General features: G+C 41.9%; 2 protein-coding genes across 5 annotated transcripts in view; both read right to left on the bottom strand.

Annotated features, from left to right (window-relative positions):
• The window catches only part of TNFSF4 (TNF superfamily member 4), a 304,021-nt gene that overhangs the window by 186,905 nt on the left and 101,645 nt on the right, over window positions 1–15,471 (bottom strand). The window lies entirely within an intron of this gene.
• On the bottom strand, window positions 1,673–15,237 carry LOC100977527 (centrosomal protein of 57 kDa). The gene is given in 11 exon segments (XM_055100298.2): window positions 1,673–1,955; window positions 1,957–2,089; window positions 2,092–2,134; window positions 2,137–2,287; window positions 2,289–2,469; window positions 2,472–2,898; window positions 2,900–2,997; window positions 3,000–3,073; window positions 12,812–12,996; window positions 13,084–13,130; window positions 15,225–15,237. Coding segments are annotated over 11 exon segments (1,635 nt in total).

Genomic DNA, 15,471 nt, shown 5'->3' with positions numbered 1-15,471 from the left:
GGCCCCTTGTGGAAAAGAAACTTCAGAGCAGGACTCACTGTGCGGGCAAGGAACCCATTTGTGAGAAATTAGGGGGTGGAAGGGAAGTAATAACCCACATAAATTATTAAAGTCATCATGTGAGCAAGAACAAGGCTGCAAGAAAAGGTGCGAGGCAACACATGCCTACACTATGCATTGCTGATAGGCAAAGGGGGCATTTCACACGGGCTGCTGAGAAGAGATGCCTGAACAGCCCTATGATGGAAAATAGGCAGAGAAAGTGAAGGGGCTAGCCAAACTAACCATGGGGCAACAGTCCTGGAAAGATAGAGAGATGAAGAAAATCATGTGTACTAGAACTCATCTTGTGCAGCTTACTGAATGTGGTTACAAGGAATAATTTGGGAACTTCTTGTGAAGGAGGAAATGGGAGGTGAAATCCCCTTAAAAGCATGCTTGAATAACACCAGATGTTTGTTAAACTGCCTTTTAAAATAGGTGGGTCCAGATGACTGCGGGGCTTTTGATATGCTGAGTGGATCTACAAATTTGGACCAGAGCAGAATTGCTCGGGATGAGAGAGAAGCAGCAGAGCTCTGCTGTAGAGACCCCTCCTTTCTGCCCTTTTGTCACACATCGCTGAGCCACCCCTCTTCATAAGTATGACCAACAACTTATAGGTGGGAGGATCATCTGAAGTCAGAAGTCAAGACCAGCCTGGCCAACATGGTGAAACCCCATCTCTACTAAAAATACAAAAATTAGCTGGGCGTGGTGGCATGCACCTGTAATCCCAGCTACTCAGGAGACTGAGGCAGGAGAATCACTTGAACCCAGAAGGCGGAGGTTGCAGTGAGCCGAGATAGCACCACTGCACTCTAGCCTGGGTGACAGAGCAAGACTCCATCTCCAAAAAAAAAGAATGCATAGGTAACACTTTCTTTTTTTTCTTTTCCAAACAAATAGGTAACAAAAGTTTTCATTGTTAAAAGGATGGTTGAGACACATATTTACCATGTCACCAGAGCACTGATTCTCACTTTCCTTGGGTCTACGGACTCACTGTTGTGAATCTGATCAAGCTACAAACCTACTCATCAGAAACTGGCCCCAAAAGCAAAAGTTTACATATAATTTCAGGAGATTCACAAATACTCCAAAATCTATTTAAGGATCCTAAATTAAAAGCTTTAACTATAGAAAGGTTTGACATGCCTAGTGCCTAGGTAGCCATGACAATTCATGCTGGATATCTGGATACAATCCTAGAACTCTATCTCCATCAATTCCAAGAGGGCCATATAAAGGAATTCCTCTAATATGTGGCTAACATGTCCATTAGCACTCTTGGAGTATCTTATCATATACCATGAGGAAAATTAGTCTTCTTGGGCTTAATTTCTATGTAAGCATGAGAATGGCAAATAAGTTAAATACTAAATTACTAGTTTTTTCTTATCATCAATACATTCATGTTCTATTTAGAAATGCAATTTTGAGAGTTGCAATAAATGCAATAAAGAAAGCCTTGGTTAACAGGCTGTTAAGGAAAGTTTAAGTGTTTTCTTTTTTAAAAAAATGCTTTATTGACTTCACTGGCAAATTTATAAACGGTTAACATGGCTTCATCTAGTTGAAATTATGATTCACATCAACATGATGACAATTGTGTATACAGTTCATGTTGCACTCATACTGTATGCCTTCTTATTTGTGGTCCAGAAGAATGGCTGTTGCTCTTTCCTTCTTCATCCAGAGTCTTTTTGATAGCTTTTAATTCCTTCTTCTGCTTCTCTACCTTCTGTTTCTCCAGCTGGGCTTGGTATTTTCAAACTTTAGTTATTTGGTTGGCTTTTGCCTCCATCCTTCCCACTAATGCCTCCGATTCTCACACTAAGTTGTCTTTCAGTTCAACAGTTGCCAACTCCTGGGTAAGTTTTGCATGCTGCTGGTGATTAAAGGTCCTATGTCCATTCATCCTGTAAAGTCTGTAAGACTTCTGACAATTCCTCATTAATGCTGTCAGAGGAGGGAGGTATTAATGACAACTTCTTACTTTCTTCACCTCTTGAAGATACTTGCTTTGCCAAAGGAACACTAATGACTGATCACTGCACAAAGCTTTACTGTGTTGCTTCATTAGATGCAATGCAAGACAAGCTGAACATTGGCTGCCACAGCATGGCTAAGACTTGTGGACTTCCCAGCTACAAATGGCACATCACCCAAACATAATCTATAATGTACTCGTGCACCAAAATAGTTCCTAGAACTTAGTTTTTCTTGTGGTTTTGACTTTTTTTTAAATTCTTCTTGCACTGGGAAAATGCGGACTTGCCTTATCTTCAATAATAAGTCTATTTGTTTCTAGACCAGTCTGTAACTTAGCTGCCTTAGTTTGTACATGTTTCCTTTCCTGTTCTTCTTCAAAGAGTTTTGCTACCAACTCTTACATTTTTCTTTCTGCAAGGGCCTGCACTGTGGAAAGTTATACTCCCATTCATAAAGATCCAATTTTTCAAGTTGGCTCCAAACGTGTCTTTGATTGTATCGCCATTCTCTTTCTAGGGAAACCTGTTTCTCTAAGACAGATGTCCTCTCCCTTTCTGCATGCTTTATCATATTTCACATGTATTCCAATTGTTTTCCTAAAAGATTACATTTATTTTCTGCAGCTATCAACTGAGATATCAGTTCTTGATTGTGCTTTGATTCTTCATTCTTTGAATTCTCCCTTTCCCATATCTCTCCATCCAGTACCTTCTTGGATTCAATTGTTTCTCTAGACAAGGTTTTCACACTTTCTTCTGCCAGAATCCTTTCAAGTTCCAAGCATCAAATCTTACCTTTAAGATTCTTAAGAGCACAAAATATAGCTCTGCTGTTGCTTTCTGGATAGGCAAGTGTAGGCTTATTTTGGGGAGTGTCGTAGATCACTATTAAGGAAAGGCTTATCGGATGGATGTACTACATTTGGAGATGAAGAATGCTGAACAGGCTTCCCTAAGGCCCTGATGGTTCAGTTAAGATGTTTGAGAACTGAGAACCAGAAGCAGCAGAGACCAACGCCACCCAGGGAGCCTCCACAGTTCTGAGACATCTGGGTTCTCGTACTCTCCTTCAAAACTCAGGAGCTGCCCACCAGGGGTGATCCTAAGCTGAACCCCTGATAGAAAGGGGCAAAGGTGCTAGTGCTGGGCTTAGAAACCCCTGCCACACACTGGTGCCACTTTCTTAGTCTGTTGGGGACAACCACATAACTCAGTCTGGCCTTAATCATAAATTTTGTGACCATGTGAAAGCCAACCATTTTTTGAAGGACAATTTGGTAATAAATAACAGATATTTTTAAACCCAAAGCCTTTGATCCAGAAATTTAATTCCTAGGAATCTGATGTCCAGAAACACTCATAAATGTGTACAAAGATATTTTTATGGATTTCAGTTTAGCATTGTTTATAATAGGGAAAGAATAAAAATATCCTAAATGTCTATCTATAGGGGATTAATTTAATTATACTATATCTATATTTTGCATTTCTTAAGACTAGGTATATATATATATGTACTGATGTGGAATGGGGTTCATAACATATTGTTCAAAAAAATAAAAAGAAAAAAGTAAGTATTTTATCATCTTGTTTTTAAGTTTATTTTTTAACTTTAAATGGATGTATGTGTACATATATATTGGGGTGTATGTATATATATATATATATACACACACACATATATATACATATTCACAGATGTAAATTTGTATATGCATAGAAAAAGTGTGAAGAAAAAAACTCACACCTAATAATAAGCAACGGTTTCCTCTGGGGAACTGGATGGTATTTTTGCTATGTTACTTCTGTATTATAATTTTTAAATAATTTGTACTACATTTGCAATTTTAAAAATCAACAAAAATACTTCTTAAGGGAGTTGAAACTATGTTGCATGTATTTTGTTATCCAATCAGGATCGCATTACAATTAAACTAATTATATCGCTTTAAAGTGTAAGAAAACAGTGTTCGGTATTCTTTGGTCTCTCCCACTCTACAACAAATATAGGGAAATGGGAACATCACATCACTATTATACCACTAACTGTTCAAGGGGATCTAAATGTCATATCAGGCAGGGCAGTAGTCAAGTTTGTACAAGTTGTCATTTTAATTACACAATTTTAAGAAAAAAATATATAAAATTATGAATATAAAATCAGGTATAAGGCTAAATATTTAGAAAAAGAAATCACAAAAAAATAAGTTCAAGAACGCTAACAAGCCAGACATAGCAGCTCATGCCTCTAAGCCCAGCTACTCAGGAGGCTGAGCCCAGGTATTGAGGCTGCAATGAGCTATGATGGCGCTGCTGCACTCCAGCCTGGGAAACAGTGTGAGACCCTGTCACAGGGAAAAAAAAAAAAGACAGAAAAAAGAATGCATCATTCTTAGGTGAGAAGTCACTTGGAAAAAAGAAAAAAACACAAGAATGCTAACAAACACAACAATGATATAATCCAGAAAAATAACAAATTTTATTAAAGTTGCTATTTTTAGAATACATTTCTATAATACTATTTTCTTACACTTTTTGGCTAGATGCTCTTTTAACAAGAATTTTGTAATATCATTTTCTACAGAAGCAACATTATTTAGTGTTTCCTCTAGCACAATTTATGGAAATATGTTTTTTATTATTGACTGTCTCAAAAGGTTTTTTGCTTCAAATTTCATTATTGTTAATGACATGCAAAATGTTTAGGATCATTGTCCTATAATGAGGGGAAATTCTATCAAGTGTCTTTCATATATCAACTGTAAAATTTCAGGGCACTTCAAGTTTCTTGTAGAGTGAGTAATCTTAAACGATCATTCATTAAGATCATTCATTAACTGATTTGTCATCAATGTCCTCATTGTAGTAGCATTTTGTGAGTTTTTGATTATTTTTTGTTTATATGTCGTGTCAAATCGGCAAGAAATTTATTTTCCAGTTATGTTTGAATAATTAATTTCTCTTAATTAATGTAATCATCAAACAAGCTAAGAGTTGATCATTACTTCTGATGAAATTTACCTCTTTCTATTAATGACATAACTGGGTTTTGGGTAAAATAAATGTTTTGGGGTATGATCTGCATGATGTTTCATATGGAACCACCAAACTGTGTCAGGACAAGATTTATCAAATACATTAAGATGTTTCATAGCATATTGGTATGCATAAGATATGCAAGTTCACACATATATAGACTCTTTATTTGTAATACTGCTTAAGATTTATGTCTTATACAGGCAATAACAAATGCTAGTGAAGATGTGGAGAAAAGAGAACCCTCATACACTGTTGGTGGGAATGTAAATTAGTAAAACCATTATGGAAAACAATTTAGAGGTTCCTCAAAAAACTAAAAATAGAGGTACCATGTGATCCAGGAATCCAACTCCTAGTATATACCCAAAAGAAAGGAAATCAGTATATCGAAGAGATATCTGCACCCCCATGTTTGTTGCAGCACCGTTCATGATAGCCAAGATTTGGAAGCAACCTAGTGTCTATCAACAGATGAATGGATAAAGAAAATGTGGTATTAATACATATCCACAATGGAGCACTATTTGGCCATAAAAAAGAATGAAATTCTGTCATTTGCAACAACATAGACGGAAGTGAAATAAGCCAGGCACAGAAAGACAAACATTGTATGTTCTCACTTATCTGTGGGAGCAAAAAGTTAAAATAATTGAATTCATGGAGCTAGAGAGTGAAAGGATGGTTACCAGAGGCTGGGGAGGGAAGTCCACACGGAGGGGTTGAAGGAAACAGGGGGATGGTTAATGGGTACAAAAAAAAAATAGTTAGAAAAAACAAATAAGACCTAGTATCTGATAGCACAACAGGGTAAATATAGTAAAAAATAATTTCATTGTTCATTTTAAAATAACTAAAGGAGTATAATTGGACTGTTTGAAACACAAAGGATAAATGCTTGAGGTAATGGATATCCTATTTACCCTGATGTGATTATTGTGCACTGTATGCCTGTATCAAAATATCTCATGCAACCCACAAACATATGCACTGAATATGTACCCACAAAAATTAAAACTTAAAAATTTAAAAATATATATATATATGTCCTATAAACACAAGAATTTGCATAAATTTGATTGGACACAATTTTCTTTGAAAAGTATGTGATGCAGTATAACTATATATGCTGCCTAAAAAATAAATTCCTGACATAAGAGAATGGCCATTTTCAAGATCTTTGTATTCCGGGCCCTCGCTTTACAGGCTACTTCTAAGCCCCTGGGAGGGGCCCTCGCATGAGTACACATGATTATCCATTTGTCCAGTTTGGAAAAGTCAGATAATTTTATGACAAATGGCTAATAACACTGTGCCTTCCCATACTGACTTCTCCATCACACATCCCTTCATGTTAGATAGTGTTAACAATGGGCATTTCTGAGACCTGGACTGAATCATTCAGAGAACTAAACTCTTTGCTACAATTCCACACTCTCACGACTGCAAGGACTTTCCACAGAGTAGCTTCCAGCCCCATACACTCCATATCTTGTCTCCCTTCCATGGATCAACATTTGTATATTTTACCATGGCACACATTCATCTGACGATACAGCCTCCGAACCTATCTCTTTGTGTTACAGTGCCAGATGAATCAGCACAGAGGATTCCGTTTTCTAGAAACCATTCCTATGCAAGATCACGTAGTAATAATTCACTACATGTGGAAATGACAGTAAAATACATAAATACCTCCCACTTAACCTAAATTAAATGAATCCTCAACTTAACCTCCCAAAAATGCTCACTTCCAACCCTACCAACAGAAAGGACTTTTGACAGAGGAGAAGTTGTAGTGTTAAGAGTCAGGGGGTTTATGGAGTAAAAATAACTTCTTTTTGCAAATTTTGCAAAAACATAAGATCATGTGAACCCACTGCCAGTGTCCCTTTAAGGAGCTCATGCCATGAAGGACCCTGAAGTTCAAGCTTCTTTAACTTCATGGAAAATCTGCCTCTGAACATAAGACCCTGCTTAGGAGGACACTCAGGGAAAAGGATCATCAGAACTGTCTAAAAATTCCCCAATGGAATAAAACCCTAATGTGGCCTATGAGGGCCTGCCTCCTTGACCTACACCTGTCTCTACAGCATCTCATACTGAGAGGTGAAGCCAGCTGGACTTGCTGGGTTGAGTGGGGACTTGGGGAACTTTTCTGTCTTACAAGAGGATTGTAAGAGGCACCAATCAGCACTCTGTAGCTAGGATTGTAAAATGGACCAATCAGCATTCTGTAGCTAGCAAAGGGATTGTAAAATGCATCAATCAGTGCTCTGTAAAATGCACCAATCAGCACTCTGTAAAACGCACCAATCAGCAGGATCCTAAAAGTAGCCAATCACAGGGAGGATTGAAAAAAGTCACTCTAATAGGACAAAAATGGAACATGCGAGGGGACAAATAAGGGAATAAAAGTTGGCCACCCCTATTCAGCAGCAGCAACCCACTCAGGTCCCCTTCCACACTGTGGAAGCTTTGTTCTTTCACTCTTCACAATAAACTTTGCTACCACTCACTCTTTGGGTCCATACCATGTTTAAGAGCTGTAACACTCACTGCAAAGGTCCATGGTTCCATTCTTGAAGTCAGCGAGACCACAAAACCACCAGCAGAACCAACTCCAGACACATCTTGTGGGCTCCTCCGGAATATTGCCATGCGGTGAGTACCATTGGACCCCTTTTGCTTGCTATTCTGTCCTGTTTTTCCTTAGAATTCGGGGGCTAAATACCAGGCACCTGTTGGCCAGTTAAAAGTGACTAGCACAGGGCCTGACTAAAGACACGGGTGTCAGGCTTTCTGGGAAAGGGCTCTCTAACCATCCCTGACTCTTTGGAGTTGGGAGCGTTGGTTTTCCTGGAACCAGATTCCGCTTTCCCTGTACTTCTGGGCTGAGCCAAGGGTCAACAGAGAAGAAAGCCATTCAGCTTCGGGGTCCCAACAACAAGTTGGTTGACCCTGCAGCCATGAGCAGAACTCTCAAAGTTACATCACCCAAGAGAGACTAGCCCATCTATCCTATCTATCCTGACCCTTGCCTCTTAGGTCCTGATGCCTGTCAGACAAACTTCCTCCCACCTCTCTTCTCCAAGGCTAGTCCTGTTTCTAAAAACCACTCCCTGTCCCTGGCGCTCTTCTAGTTTATCCTATAAGAATGATTTCTAGTATAAATTTCAGGACTCTGTTCCCTTCTTTAGGCACCCAGGCTCACCAATAAGAAAGATATAATTATTGCCCAAAGCCCCATCAGTGGGGGGACTATCTGGAATTTTAGGATCCCTCCTCAGACTAGCAGGCCTAAAAAAGGCTATTCCCAAAGCTAGGATATGGGGAGCCTCAGAAATTATAGACTCCAAAATTGGGGGGGGATATCATTCCCATTCATATGATGAGAAGTGAGGACAAAAGGCATCACTCTTCCCACCCTGGAGATCCCTTCCCTCCCTCAGGGTATGGCCCTCCACTCCATTTTGAGGTACATCATCTTTATAGGACAAGTGTAAGGTCCCAATACTAACAGGAGAAAAGGCTTAGGACTCTAACAGGTTTTCGAGAATGCGTCAGTAAGGACAACTAAATCTGACTTTTCTTGGTCCTCTTTGTGGTCTAAGAGGAAAGGCAAGGGTGCAGATTTTTGAGAATGCTTCGGTAAGGGCCACTGAATCTGACCTTCCTCAGTCCTCTTTGTGGTCTAGGAGGAAAACTAGTGTTTCCGCTGCTGCTTCAGTGAGTGCAACTATTCTGAACAGCAGGGTCCAGGGACCGTTGCAGGTTCTTGGGTGGGAGGAAAAAAAACAGACCAAAACTACGGGTGGTTTTTTTCTTTCAGACGGGAAACACTCAGGCATCAACAGGCTCACCCTTGAAATGCATCCTAAGCCATTGGGACCAACTGGACTCATAAACCCTGAAAAAGAAGTGGCTTATTTTTTTCTGCAATACAACCTGGCCCCAATATTCTTCCTCTGATGGGGAAAAATGGCCACCTGAGGGAAGTATAAATTACAATACTATCCTGCAGCTTGACCTTTTCTGTAAGAGAGAAGGCAAATGGAGTGAAACACTTTATGTCCAAGCTTTTTTTTTCATTGAAGGAGAATACATACTACGCAAAGCTTGCAATTTATATCCCACAGGAGGACCTCTCAGCTTACCCCCATTTCCTAGCCTCCCTATAGCTCCTCTTCCTGTTAATGATGAGCCTCCTCTAATCTCCTCCACCCAGGAGGAAACAAGCAAAGGACTCTCCAAGGGACCACAGAAAACCCTGGGCTATCAGTTATGTCCCCTTCAAGCTGTAGGGGGAGGGGAATTTGGCCCAACCCGAGTACATATCCCCTTCTCCCTCTCTGATTTAAAGCAGATCAAGGCAGACCTGGCAAAGCTTTCAGATGATCCTGATAGGTATACAGGTGGCCTACAGGGTCTAGGGCAAACCTTCTACCTCACTTGGAGAGATGTCATGCTATTGTTAGATCAAACCCTGGCCTTTAATGAAAAAAATGTGGCTTTAGCTGAAGCCTGAGAGTTTGGAGATACCTGGTATCTTAGTCAAGTAAATGATACAATGACAGCCAAAGAAAGGGGAGAATTCTCTGTTGTTCAGCAAGCCATCCCCAGTATGGATCCCCACTGGGACCTAGACTCATATCATTGCGACTGGAGTCACAAAAATCTGTTGACATGTGCTCTAGAAAGACTAAGAAGAATTAGGAAAAAGCCCATTAATTATTCAATGATGCCCACCATAACTCAGGGAAAAGAAGAAAATCCTTCTGCCTCCCTCAGGTGGCTATGGGAGGCCTTAAGAATATATACTCCCCTGTCACCTGACTCCCTTGAGGGTCAATTGATCCTAAAAGATAAGTTTATTACCCAATCAGCCACAGATATCAGGAGAAAGCTCCAAAAGCGAGCCCTGGGCCCTGAACAAAATCTGGAGGCATTATTAAACCTGGCAACATCAGTATTCTATAATAGGGACCAAGAGGAACAGGCTGAAAAGGAAAAGTGAGATCAGAGAAAGGCCGCAGCCTTAGTCATGGCCCTTAGTCATGGCCCTCAGACAAACAAACCTTGGTGGTTCAGAGAGGACAGAAAATGGAGCAGGCCAATCACCCAGTAGGGCTTGTTATCAGTGTGGTTTACAAGGACACTTTAAAAAAGATTGTCCAATGAGAAACAAGCCACCCCCTCATCCACATCCCCTATGCTGAGGCAGTCACTGGAAGATGCACTGCCCCAGACTGCAATGGTTCTCTGGGCCAGAAGCCCCCAACCAGATGATCCAACAACAGGACTGAGGGTGCCCAAGGCAAGCGCCAGCTCATGTCATCAGACTCACTGAGCGCCGGGTACGTTTGACCATTGAGGGCCAGGAAATTGACTTCCTCCTGGACACTGGCGTGGCCTTCTCAGTGTTAATCTCCTGCGCTGGATGGCTGTCCTCAAGGTCCGTTACCATCTGAGGAATCCTGGGACAGCCTGTAACCAGGTATTTCTCCCACCTCCTCAGTTGTAATTGACAGACTTTGCTTTTTTCACATGCCTTTCTTGTTATGCCTGTAAGTCCCACACCCTTATTAGGGAGGGATATATTAGCCAAAGCTGGAGCTATTATCTATATGAATATGAGAAAAAAGTTACCCATTTGTTGTCCCCTGCTTGAGGAGGGAATCAACCCTGAAGTCTGGGCATTGGTAGGAAAATTCAGAAGGGCAAAAATGCCTGCCTAGTCCAAATCAGGCTAAAAGACCCCCCTACTTTTCTTTATCAAAGGCAATATCCCTTAAGACCTGAGGCTCATAAAGGGTTACAGGATATTGTTAGACATTTAAAAGTTCAAGGCTTAGTAATAAAATGCAACAGTCCCTGCAACACCCCAATTCTGGGAGTAAAAAAACCAAATGGTTAGTGGAGACTAGTGCAAGATCTTAGACTAATCAATGAGGCAGTAATTCCTCTATATGCAGCTGTACCCAACCCCTATACCCTGCTTTCTCAAATACCAGAGGAAGCAGAATGGTTCACTGTTCTGGACCTCAAGGATGCCTTCTTCTGCATTCCCATGCATTCTGACTCCCAGTTCCTCTTTGCGTTTGAGGATCCCACAGACCACACGTCCCAACTTACATGGACGGTCTTGCCTCAAGGGTTTAGGGATAGCCCTAATCTGTTTGGTCAGGCACTGGCCCAAGATCTAGGCCACTTCTCAAGTCCAGGCACTCTGGTCCTTCAGTATGTGGATTATTTACTTTTGGCTACCAGTTCAGAAGCCTCATGCCAGCAGGCTACTCTAGATCACTTGAACTTTCTAGCTAATCAAGGGTACGAGGCGTCTAAATCAAAGGCCCAGCTCTGCCTACAACAAGTCAAATATCTAGGCCTAATCTTAGCCAGAGGAACCAACACCCTCAGCAAAGAATGAAGACAGCCTATACTGGCTTGTCCTCACCCTAAGACATTAAAACAGTTGCAGGGGTTCCTTGGGATCACTGGTTTTTGCTGACTATGGATCCCCGGATACAGCGAGATGGCCAGGCCACTCCATACTCTAATCAAGGAGACCCAGAGGGCAAATACTCATCTAGTAGAATGGGAACCAGAGGCAGAAACAGACTTCAAAACCTTACAGCAGGCCCTAGTACAAGCTCCAGCCTTAAGCCTTCCCACAGGACAAAACTTATATTTATACATCACAGAGAGAGTGGGAATAGCTCTTGGAGTCCTTATTCAGACTTGTGGGACAACCCCACAACCAGTGGCATACCTAAGTAAGGAAATTGATGTAGTAGCAAAAGGCTGGCCTCACTGTTTACAGGTAGTTGCAGTGGTGGCCATCTTAGTATCAGAGGCCATCAAAATAATACAAGGAAAGAATCTCACTGTCTGGACTACTCATGATGTAAATGGCATACTAGGTGCCAGAGGAAATTTATGGCTATCATACAACAAACTGCTTAGATACCAGGCGCTAGTCCTTGAGGGACTGGTGCTTCAAATACACATGTGTGTGGCCCTTAACCCTGCTACTTTTCTCCCAGAGGATGGGGAACCAATCAAGCATGACGGACAACAAATTGTAGCCCAGACTTATGCCACCCAAGAGGATCTCTTAGAAGTCCCCTTAGCTAATCCTGACCTTAACCTATATACCGATGGAAGTTCATTTGTGGAGAATGGGATACGAAGGGCAGGTTATGCCATAGTTAGTGATGTAACAGTACTTGAAAGTAAGCCTCTTCCCCCAGGGACCAGCACCTAGTTAGCAGAACTAGTGGCACTTACCTGAGCCTTAGAACGGAGAAAGGGAAAAAGAATAAATGTGTATACATATAGCAAGCATGCTTATCTAATCCTACATGCCCATGCTGCAATGTGGAAAGAAAGGGAGTTCCTAACCTCTGGGGGAACCCCCAATAAATACCACAAGGAAATCATGAAGTTATTGCACAAAGTACAAAAACCCAAGGAGGTGGCAGTCTTACACTGCCAAAGCCATCAAAAAGGTGTAGGAGAAAAGGCAGAAGGAAACCATCGGGCAGATGCTGAGGCCAAAATTGCTGCCAGGAGGAACCTCCCATTAGAAATACCTATGGAAGGACCCTTGGTATGGAACAACCCCCTCCAAGAGACTAAGCCCCAGTATTCCCCAACTGAAACAGAATGGGGACTTTCACGGGGGCATAGTTTTCTCTCCTCAGGGTGGTTAATGACAGAAGAGGGAAAAGTACTCATACCCCAAGCCAGCCAGTGGAAAATACTTAAGACCCTCCACCAAACTTTTCACACGGGTATAGAGAACACTCATCAAATGGCCAAATCCCTTTGTACAGGGCCAAATCTCCTCTGGACCATCCAATAAGTAATCAAAGCCTGCGAGGTGTGCCAAAGGAATAATCCCTTGGTCCATCATAAGGCCCCTCTGGGGGAACAAAGAATAGGGCACTATCCCAGAGAGGACTGGCAGTTAGACTTCACCCATATGACTAAGTCAAGGGGATTTCAATACTTGTTGGTCTGTGTTGACACCTTTACAAATTGCACAGAAGCCTTCCCCTGCAAGACAGAGAAGGCTCAGGAAGTAGTTAAAGACCTAATTCATGAAATAATTCCTAGATTTGAGCTTCCCCAAAGATTATAAAGTGACAATGGTCTGGCTTTTAAAGCCACAGCAACTCAGGGAATTTCCAGGGTGCTAGGGATACAATATCACCCTCACTGCACCTGCAGGCCACAATCCTCAGAGAAGGTCGAGAAGGCAAATGAAACACTCAAGAGGCACTTAAGGAAACTAACACAAGAAACTCATCTCCCATGGCCTACTCTCTTGCCCATGCTCTTGTTAAAAATCCGAAATTCTCCTCACAACATGGGGCTCAGTCAATATGATATGCTATATGGGTTACTTTTTCTCATAAATGACCTCCTACTTGATCAGGAAATGGCCAACTTGGTCAAGGAAATAACTTCCTTGGCAAAATATCAACAAAACCTTAAGAACCTACCCAAAGGATATCACAGAGACAAGGGAACAGAGTTGTTCCAACCAGGAGATCTAGTGTTGGTCAAGTCCCTCCCCTCTACCTCCCCATCTATGGATTTCTTGTGGGAAGGACCATACTCGGTAATCCTCTCTACCCCCACTGCAGTTAAGGTGGCAGGAGTGAAATCTTAGATTCACCACACCGGAGTTAAACTTTGGACACCCCCTGAGGAACCTGCATGACTGTAAGCTCAGGAGACCCAAGATCAGCCAGACCAGCCTCGATACACCTGTGAACCATTGGAGGACTTGTGTCTCCTATTTTGGAAGGAAATATCCCAGACTGAAAAGACTCCTACAGCTGATTCTGAGGAAAAACCCCTTCCGACTTAAAAAAGATAAGTGAAAACATACATAAATCTTTAACACCTCTCTTTGCCCCTTTACTGCAATCCTTTTACTGTTTCATCACATTATTAAGCAGCACACTAACCATACTCTTTGCAGTAGGACTATATACTGTGGCTCCTGCCAGGATAAAAATAAAGCAGACCCTATCAGTGCCCCTCAAAGCTCAAGTCCATCAGTGCAGGGCAATACAATACCCCTACTTATAGGGTTAGGAATAACCACTGCTACAGGAACTGGAATAGCCAGTTTATGTACCTCATTATCCTACTACCACATACTCTCATAGGATTTCTCAGACAGTTTGCAAGAGATAACAAGATCTATCCTTACTCTGCAATCCCAAATAGACTCTTTGGCAGCAGTGACTCTCCAAAACCGCTGAGGCCTAGACCTCCTCACTTTCAAACTCTTAAACCAACCTCTGGAGTTGGGCAACATGGCTTCTCCCCTTTCTAGGTCCTGTGACAGCCATCTTGCTATTACTCGCCTTCGGATCCTGTATTTTTAGCCTCCTTGTCAAATTTGTTTCCTCCAGAATCAAGGCCATCAAGCTACGGATGGTCTTACAAATGGAACCCCAAATGAGCTCAACTCACAACTTCTACCAGGGACCCCTGGACTGACCCACTGACCCTTTGACTGGCCTAGAGAGTTCCCCTCTGGAGGATGCTACAACTGCAAGGCCCCCTCTTTGCCCCTATCCAGCAGGAAGTAGCTAGAGCAGTCATCACCCAATTCCCAACAGCAGTTGGGGTGTCCTGTTTAGAGAGGGGATTGAGAGGTGAAGCCAGCTGGATTTCCTGGGTCAAGTGGGGACTTCAGGAAGTTTTCTGTCTTACAAGAGGATTGTAAAATGCATCAATCAGCACTCTATAGCTAGCATTGTAAAACTCACCAATCAGCACTCTGTAGCTAGCAAGGGGATTGTAAAATGCACCAATCAGCACTCTGTAAAATGCACCAATCAGTGCTCTGTAAAATGCACCAATCAGCACTCTGTAAAATGCACCAATCAGCCGGATCCTAAAAGTAGCCAATCGCAGGGAGGATTGAAAAAAGGGCACTCTGATAGGACAAAAATAGAACATGCGAGGGGACAAATAAGGGAATAAAAGCTGGCCACCCCCAGCCAGCAGCAGCAACACACTCAGGTCCCCTTCCACACTGTGGAAGCTTTGTTCTTTCGCTCTTCACAATAAACTTTACTACCACTCACTCTTTGGGTCCGTGCCATCTTTAAGAGCTGTAACACTCACCACGAAGGTCCATGGTTCCATTCTTAAAGTCAGTGAGACCACTAACCCACTGGCAGGAACGAACTCCGGACACAAGATAATGGAAGCCAACCCTCTCTGTGCTTAGTCCCTCTGGCTTTCTGTTTCTCCTACATGTTACTCCTCCCTCAATGAGTGCTTTCCTATGACCATGGTTCTCAACACTGGCTATGCAAAAGAACCTTCTAGGGATGTTTTATGAATACCCATGCATGTGCCCTAAGCCTAT

This window comes from Pan paniscus, chromosome 1 (genome assembly GCF_029289425.2).
Source record: "Pan paniscus chromosome 1, NHGRI_mPanPan1-v2.0_pri, whole genome shotgun sequence".
Lineage (NCBI taxonomy): Eukaryota > Metazoa > Chordata > Mammalia > Primates > Hominidae > Pan > Pan paniscus.
The sequence above is the reverse complement of the archived record's forward strand: the minus strand, read 5'-3'. Positions and strand labels throughout refer to the sequence as shown.